The 9,042-nt window shown below is 48.3% G+C and overlaps 1 protein-coding gene across 4 annotated transcripts in view; it reads left to right on the top strand.

Moving 5' to 3' along the window:
• Window positions 1-6,003: 6,003 nt before the first annotated feature.
• The window catches only part of METTL1 (methyltransferase like 1), a 47,203-nt gene continuing 44,164 nt past the window's right edge, over window positions 6,004-9,042 (top strand). Inside the window, exons 1-2 of one of the 4 annotated variants that reach the window (XM_029594933.1) lie at window positions 6,004-6,070; window positions 8,081-8,247. In XM_029594933.1, the coding sequence (XP_029450793.1) occupies window positions 8,100-8,247 (148 nt within the window). In that variant the 5' untranslated portion in view covers window positions 6,004-6,070; window positions 8,081-8,099. Of the gene's footprint in view, window positions 6,071-6,195; window positions 6,433-7,208; window positions 7,337-8,080; window positions 8,248-9,042 lie in introns of those variants that run through there. The other 3 variants (XM_029594931.1, XM_029594930.1, XM_029594932.1) reach the window with 3 other exon arrangements.

Below are 9,042 nucleotides of genomic sequence, written 5' to 3'. Positions count from 1 at the left end.
TGGGTGGATATTCTGAGTGTCCTGTTATGCTTGGCGACTTGCAGGCTCCCCCCACATGCTGCTGCACTCGCCTCTAGCCTCAATCCTGCCCCGAAGCCACCTGATGCCAGGGGAGACCGCTGAAGGAAGACGTGGCTGTCTGCTGCGTTCTGCCACCTCTGTTCCTCTTGTAATGGTGGCACAGCTCTCTCTCTGCCGGCACGACAGGCCCCCATGCTTGGCCAGCATCCGATGCCACAAGCTGTCCAGGCCCTCCCTAGGCGCGTGCGCGCACACACTCGTTCCTACCTTTCTTAAAGGGTGAGTGGCGGGAACAGGAGAGTGGTACCCATGGATGACATCACCATCAGGGGATCATAAATGGTATCAGCTGCAGTATCCCCTTGCCTCAGCAATAGGTTGACTCCGTTGGAGAAGCGCTTTGCCACTGCGTTCCTGTTTCCTGCTCCTTGCTTCCCAGATCCTGATTCCGGTATGTGTCATTCCTGCGTTCCTGTGTCCTCTTCCTGGTACCTTAGCAGTCTTGTTGCCCTCTGAGTTCATGTCTTTGTAGTAAGTCTTCCCTTCATCTGTCTTCAGCATCTCATCTTGCTTCTGTGGTCCCTCATCCTTCTTCCTTCTCTTCATACCTCATCTCATCAGATTGGACTTCTGGCTTTGACCTTGAATTGGCCTCCTGGCTTGACCTCGGATTGAATCTTGATGCTGCTTGACCTCCGCCTGCCTCTGACTACAGCCTGCTCACTGTTTATGATTGTACTCTGCTTGCCTCTGACCACTGCATGCTCACTATTTATGATTGTACTCCACCTGCCCTGACCACTGCCTGAACCATGACACTGAGTGAACTCCAACCGCCTCTGACTACAGCCTGAGCCTGACTGTTTGCTTGCTGCCTGTTCTGACTCTGCCTTCTTCACTGTACTGGCCTACAATCTCTTCTACATGACGGATCTTCACTTCCATAGAGGCCCATATCTACGTCCAGCCAGCCCTGGCACCCAAGGGCTCAACCTAAGGGGAATGAGGGCTGGTAATGGTGAAGCGCCAGTTGGGCCTATGCTCCAGCCAACTCCACCTGCTGACGGTGGGGACCTGCAGAGCTCCTTCCTGCAGGTTGCGCCAACTCCACTTCGGCCTAAGAGTCCACTTCCACAACTGATTGCTGAAGTCATGGACCCAGCGGATACCTCAGGCCTCCAGGTGATTCTAGGCCTAGCACAGAAGATTCTGCAACAGCAGCAGTTCCTAGAACTCATGGTGGTGGCAATGGAGCGGCTCTGCACCAGCCTGGATGCAATGACCACTTCAGCTGCTCCCTCACCTCCGGCCGCGACTGCATCCTCTTCAGCGGTACCTGCTTTATCCATGCTGCAGTTACCGGCTCTGCCCCAGTATGCTGGGGATCTGAAGCAGTGCTGAGGGTTCTTGAAGCAGTGTTTCATGCACTTCTCCCTCCAGCCGGCACTGTTTCCTAATGACTCTGTGAAGACCACTTTCATGCTCTCCCTGTTGGATGGGAAGGCCTTGGCCTGGGCTTCCCCATTATGGGAGTGAGGGCGACTCGTTTCTTCAGGATCTACAGCAATTTGTCAAAGCCTTTAAACTTGTCTTTGATGAACCGGGCCACCATCGGTTCTGACCTCCTCCACTTATGCCAGGAAACTTGCACCCTAATGAATTATGAGATTGACTTTCAGACTATGGCCACAGAATTGAACTGGAGAGATGACAGCCTCTGCAGCATCTTCTTGAAAGGCTTTTCCTCACAAATCAAGGGTGAGCTGGCTACTTGTGAACTTTCAGACGAACTTATTGACCGGGAGAATCAACCATCACCTCCAGCAACGGGCCAGAGAGCTCTGTCTCCCATGGAGACTGGTTGTTCTAGTCCCCTGGTTTCAGCACCCCCATTCTCCACCTCTGACTGCAGCAGCCCAGGATGGTCCTGAGGAACCGATGCAGCTCGGCCAGGGATGACTCATTCTCATGGAGAGGCAGCGTTGACACCAGATAGGGCTCTGCTTTTACTGTTCTGGGACTGGGCACAGGCTCGCATAGTGCCTAGTGAGCCCAGGAAACTACTGAGCCTAGGATCAAGAGGGGAGGTGATCCTAGGCTTCATGACCCCATCTCCTCACGATCATCTATGTGAATAACCTGGAGTTTATCACTCAGCCCCTGGTCGACTCGGGCTCCATGGGGAATTTCATAATGAAAGGCCTTGTCGACCACTTGCAACTCCATGCTGTTCCCAGGAAGACCCCCACTGGTTGTTTCCTCTATCCACAGAGATCCGCTACCTGATCGGTTTACCCATGCCATGGCACCCTTGACCATATGCAGTGGCCTTCTGCATGTGGAAAGCTTGGTTTTCCACATCATCAACAAGGCAGTACACCCCATTGTACTGGGCTTCCCATGGCTACAACTCCATTATCCACAGTTGACTGGATCTTCTTACAACTGTCCAGCTGGAGCTCTTACTGCTACAATTCCTACTTGCAATGAGTGGAACCACCTCCTCACCTGTCCTTGGCAACCATGCTAGTGGGGTTTCCCCCATAGTACTCAGACTATGCCAATGTCTTCTTCAAAAAGGAGGCTGAGACTCTGCCTTCTCACAATTTCTATGATTGTGCCATTGATATGCCGCCCAACTCCGAACCTCCTCGTGGCAGAGAGTGTCCGTTGTCCATCCTGGAGACCAAAGCAATGACAGATTACATCAAGGAGAACTTCAACTGCAGTTTCATCCATCCCTCTACCTCCTCGGCTGGGGCTGCTGCTTCCTCATCTCCAAGAAGGATGGCTTCTTGCACCCGTATATTGACTACAGAGGGCTAAATGCAATTATAAAGAAAGACTGTTACCCATTACCACTCATTGCTGACTTATTGTTATGCATCCTGGCCGCAGTAGGCCTGTGCTTGGGCCTATTCACCCCAGGAATTCAGCTGTAAGCACTGGTTCACCTTCGCTCGCGGCTGTGGGCTGGTCATCCAGGATGTGCACATACCCTAGGGTTGCTCTAGCGATACTATTGGTGGCCTACCATGGTCTCAGACATCCATAACTACATGGACTCATGTTCCATCTGTGCCCAGCAGAAGCATCCAGTAGGCTGAACCAGGTGTTGCCTGCACCTGAAGAGCCGTGGACTCATCTATCCACAGATTTTGTCATGGACCTACTGCCATCCAAGGGGAGTACGGTAATTTGGGTCATCATAGACTGATTCTCCAAGATGGCTCATTTCGTGCTGCTGCTTGCACTGTCCTCAGCCCCAGAGCTCGCATGCCTCTTTTTTCAACATGTATTTCGCCTCCATGGCTTACCCTCAGATATCGCCTCTGACAGGGGGCCTCAGTTTGTTGCTCGCTATTGGCGCTCCTTGTGTAGGAAATTCAGTATCAACATTAGCCTGACGACCACATACCATCTGCAAGCCAATGGCCAGGCCAAGCGTACCAATCGCTCTCTGAAGAACTTCCTGCGGTCTTATTCCAAAGATCAGCAGGATAATTGGGCAGAGCTCTTATTGTGGGCAGAATTTTCTCACAACTCCCATGTTGTAGCAGCCACCAGAGCCTCTCCATTCTCTGTAGTCTATGGCAGACAACCACGTCTCCCTCTACCAGTTCCGCTGTCTATGCCCTCAGCGGCAGCCCAGGCCACTGCCAATGCACTACATACCTTTTGGACTCAGACGAATAAACATCTTCACCAGGCTGCTGCACGAGCTAAGAAGTCTGCTGACTCACACCGTTGCCTGGCTCCAGAGTTCCAGCCAGGCCAAAAGGTCTGGCTGAGCACCCGTTACATCCAGCTGAAGTTACATTCTCAAAGGTTTGCACCCAGGTACACTGGTACTTTTCCAGTGACCCGGCATATTGGACCAGTTACTTACCAACTCCGGTTACCACCCACCTTGGTTATACACAACTCTTTCCACGTATCTCTGCTTAAACCAGTTATATTCTCTTGGCCTTCTCGTAAAGCCCCTGTGCCATCCCAAGTCTCTAGCAAGACCGATACCACCTATCGGGTCCAAGAAGTACTTGACGTCCGGAGAAGAGGTCGTCATTGGGAGTACCTTCTCTCATGGGAAGGCTGCAGTCCAGAGGAAAACTCCTGGGAAACGGCTTGTAACATCCTGGACAAGGGACTCCTCCTCCAGTTCACCGTGCCCATCTGGGCAAGCCCAGACCTCCAAGAGGGGGGCGTACTGTTACTCAGCCCGGCCGCGGTAGGCCCGCACCTGGGCCTACTTACCCCAGGAATCCAGCTATAAGCCCTGGTTCACCTTCGCTCGCAGAGGTGGGCAGCCGCCTCCATCCCCGAGTGCCTGCAGCCTCCTCTGCCGCTTCTGATTCCTCCACGGTTCCTCCCTGCACCCGGCGGGCTTCCCCGCGTGGGCCACAGAGAGACTCCTTTGAAATTAGTCCTGCTCATATCCTTGGGCAATCGCTGTGGCTTCAATTCTTCCAGATCTTTCACCAACGTCTGTAGCTCCTCCCCAAACAGGCGTCTACCTTTGAATGGGAATCTGCTCAGTCTGGTCTTAGAGGCAGAACGTGTTACCCAATTTTTCAACCAGAGAAGGTACCTGGCTGTCACTGTCATTGCCACTGCCTTGACTAAATTATACAGAGTATCAGTTGCAAAAGTCGCTGCTGACTGTAGCTGTACTGTCTGCATGCTATTGGATTATGACATCTCTGGCTCCTCACCCAAAGGGCTCTTGCTACATATCTTCCGCATATGGCTGTCTAAAGCGAAAGGCTACCTATTTCAAATGATCTCTTCAGTGCAGACTCCACCTTCCTATCCTGTGGGTCCTTGAATGTTGTTCCACCTGGAGGCACGTTAGGAAAGCGGGCGCTGGACACTCAGCGCCCGCTTTCAGCACATTTTTGCAACAGCCCCACTATGTGAGCACATAAGCAGCAGTATAACAGTAGCATGTCAGAGTGTTTGTTTGTCTGTGTCAAAGAGAGTGAGAGAGAGATGCACACACTCACATACACTTTGTGTGCATAGGTATCTGACACAGACACACATGCTTTCTGTGTGTGGGTGTGTCTTTGTGTCTGAGAAAGAGTGTCTTTGTGGGTGTTAGTGTGTATGTGCCAATAAAGTTTCTTCAATCTAAAAAAAATCTGTTTGTGATTGTGTGTTTGCAACTGACACTGGCTGGCAGTGTCATTACTTGCAACCGGTTCAAGAGCCAGACCGGGAATCCAGAATATATAAGAGATATAAGCAGATGTGTAGGCGGCCCAACCAATTTGTATGGATGGAATGCTGGTCTACAATGTATTCAACTTCTTAGTTATTTAGGAAAGATGAAGTTTATTTTGGAGATATTTTGGCTCAGTTCTGCTGGGTTCCAGGGTAGACTTAAGTGTGCGCTGCAGGGAAAATGCATGAGGGCATCAGCTACTGCATTGGCCAGTTTTGAAAAAATCCCCCTGACCAATATTTTCCTGCAATCTGCCCCTACCCACATTAAACCTTCTCTGTTTTTGCCCTCTTTTCATGGTGTTGAATCCTTCCCCCCCCCCCTTTCTATCCCCCTCTTGTCCTCCACCTATCCTACAGAGCTATGCTTTCTTTCCCCCCTTCCCCCAGGAAAATAATCCTCAAGCACAAAAAAAGGCTTCTTCCCTTAATCGCATTTCTCTGTTTCCCCTTCCCAGGCAGGAGCTGGGTTAGGAAGCTTCAGCAAAGTAAAATGGGAAGATCAGCAGCTTCAGGGTCAGGGCCCCGATGAGGGGAGAATTCAGCAGGGTCAAAGATGAAAGCAGAAAGCTCTCTTTAATGAAAAGCTGAGGGCAGCACGTTGGAGAAATCTGGAAGAGCTCTCCCCCTCTTCCTTCCGTACTCTGCAGCAGCCCTGCTTTTCCTATCACCTTTGATTGGCTGCTGGCTCTGCCACTGCTAGTTAGACCCGAGGCAAAGAAAAAAGCGCCAGCAACACGGAGGACTGCTAGCGCCCAGCGACCCAGTCGCCCAGCTCAAAACTAGCCCAACCCGCACAAAAGCCCACACGAGAAGACTAGAATAGGTAAATGTGACTCGGCTATTTAAATATTGCATTGCACCCCCCCCCCAGGCGAGGTGCAATATTTATTTAGCCCAATTGGGCGTGAAAGAGCCCAATCCTACCCATAACCACGCCTCCCTTTCCCTGGCTAATTCTGACGTCATCTTTCCGCGACACAGACAGAGTTGAGCATGTGGTTAGGACGGATACTTACGTAGTATTCTTTCTCGCCTGTGTTCTGATAAATTAAAATCATATTTTCCTTCATTTTGGGGGGCGTTTTCTTTTGTTTCTGCCTTCAGGATGGCGGCTTCCCTCCCTCAGAAGCGTTATTATCGGCAGAGGGCTCACTCTAACCCCATGGCTGATCATACCTTTTATTAGTGAGTCCCTCTTTTTGGTAAAATATTATCGCCTCTGCTGGAGTTTTAGCTAAACTGCAGATCTCCTTTCTACTAGATAACGTCCTCTTGTTTCAATACTTGGATAATTTAATCAGATTAAAAAAAAATATTTTCCTGTCCACATTGACTTGTTATTTGGATAATACACTGCAAAGATTATGCTGTGGTTCTGAAGTTTTTCGTTTGTGTATGCATATTTTCCATGGCTGCAGAATGATTACGGAAGAAAATGAAAGGTTTCTGTTGGAGATTTCTCTTAAAGCGTTTGTTTGTGAGCAGAAAAAATACAGATTTTACAGTTTGATACAAAGTTATTATTGATTGATTATATGTTGAAAAAAGAAGCTTTTGTGGCTGCAACCTGATTAACTGCCAGGAGTGCTTTTGTTTAACTTTGAAAAACTCTATTGTCATTATTATGCAGCAGGCCAAAGCTATTTTACATTCGAGTTTTAATGGCCTAAAAATGGCCAGGTTTTTGAGTTAAAGGTTTTCCTGATAAAGCACATACCTAAAGTATAAATATTGGCATTTTACAAAAGCACCTGCCTGAAACGCAGGTGACTTTGTAAAAGACCAATATTTACATAGGGCAAGGGGGCGCCCTAGGCCTTTACCCTGACTGCTTTAAATGTAATGGGGTGTGGAAGAGGGGTGCAAAAGTTGGTGCACTATGGGCTGGATTTTAAAATCCCTACGCGCGCTGGGCCTATTTTATAAAGGCCTTGCGACGTGCGTAGAGCCCTGGGACACGTCTAAGGCCTGGGGCTTCAAAAAAGGGGTGGGGCTAGAAGCCTCTGGCATAGCAGCCATTTGTTGCTGTGTCAGAGGATCACGTGCTGGCAGGGTGCCTGCACGTGCCTGCCTGGAGCAGGCGTAAAAGGTAAGTTAAAGGAATTGGGCGGATTAAGAATGGGGGAAGGCCGTGGGCTTTGGCATGCACAAGATACACTAGTGTGCATCCCCTTGCGCGCACGTTATAAAATCAGGCGTCCATGTGTGCGCGCCAAGTAGCACACATGGGAGGGGTGGAAGGGGTGAGGGGGGACACTATATTATTTTAATGGAATGGGGGGTGCTGGGGGGGCTCATCTATATGGACAGGTTTTATAAGGGGGGAGGGGTCATCATTGTGTGCAGTATTCTATTTTTTATTTTACATTTTTCTAGGGCCATCTCAATTGGGGGCCCTGGGGTGGGGATAAAAGGCAAATTAGACCCCCAGTGACTTTTTTTTAACTTATCATGGCAATGCCAGTTTGGTCTTCAGGACCCCCCCTTAAATCTATCGTGGAAGGATCTGGACCAGCATTAGGGTCTCATGCTCCCTTGATAGATTATCAAATTTTAAAAAGCTGTAGATAGAATTTTGTCAGTCATGTTATTTTAAGTGAGCCGCATTATTTTATTTACATAGGGTTAGGTATGCATGAGCTGCTTTCATGAATTCGCAAAATTCATGCATGTGCCATATCGCCATGATATACAGTGTGTATCACGTGATATAGCTGTTTAGCGCGTGTTATGGTCCTGTTGTGGCTTGATGAATCTTCCTAAAAATTTTGTTACGTGATGTTTTGCTCGTATAAATGTCTTTAGTAATTGCTTTTTTTTCTGATGTTCACAGTCCGGCAAAACCTGAGGACATGGATTGGGCAGAATATTATCCAGAGTTTTTCAAACCTTTTAATCCAGATTTTCGGCATGATGATGAAAAGGATCTGATAGAGGAAAGCAAGCCAAAAGCTCAAGTGGAATTTGCTGATATTGGATGCGGTTATGGAGGCTTATTAGGTATATTTTACAACACTTTTTTCATCATCCTTGTGCATTGTGTATAGAGAGAGATTTCCTCTTTTAATATATATTTTTGACCTGGCATTTTTCCTCCTGCTCGTCTGGGCTTCTGGCTTATTCAGAATCAGTCTCTGTTGGGTCATGGCACTATCAGTCTTCATTCACAACTACCCAGGGTTTTTTCCCAATTATTTATATTTATTGGTTTAAATCCTTTTCTTAAATCTTTGATCGCTGAATACAAACTATGGGAGTATAATACAGCTCAAGTGAATATGTTTTTCTATATTAAACACAGCGCTTATATCTTCCGTATTGTACAATTCTCCTCACTTGCTTTTAAAGAAAAGTTTAAAGAAACACAAAACAAGCTTCACAATTTGATGTTTTTTTTTCCCCTCTTGTTTCTTCTTGCTCTCTTCCCATTTCTTTCCCCTCTCTGTGTGGAGACCCACTTAAAGATAGGCCCCAATACACTTATACATCCTTTCATACGCTGAAAGGGAGGACAAGGTCGAGTTTAACGCTGATTGGGCTGTTATGAGGCACCAAGAAGGGACCTCGTGACTGTAAATGGGGTATCTATCCCTATTATAATAGTTTTTCCATTGTAAGCACCACTCATAGTGGAGCCAGAATTCCATTGCCAACTTTATCTGCCCTTTTATGTTTCTTTTACACTTCACCAGAAGGTCTCTGTCTAGATTTATGTACGTCAACTCCCGATAAACATCCGTGAACTGACAATCCCAAGAGTTTCCCCTGAAGGTCACTGGGAAGCTACCTGTCTGT

This window comes from Rhinatrema bivittatum, chromosome 3 (assembly GCF_901001135.1).
Source record: "Rhinatrema bivittatum chromosome 3, aRhiBiv1.1, whole genome shotgun sequence".
Taxonomy (NCBI): Eukaryota; Metazoa; Chordata; class Amphibia; order Gymnophiona; family Rhinatrematidae; genus Rhinatrema; species Rhinatrema bivittatum.
Note: the sequence above shows the minus strand (reverse complement) of the source record. Positions and strands in the feature narration are given on the sequence as shown.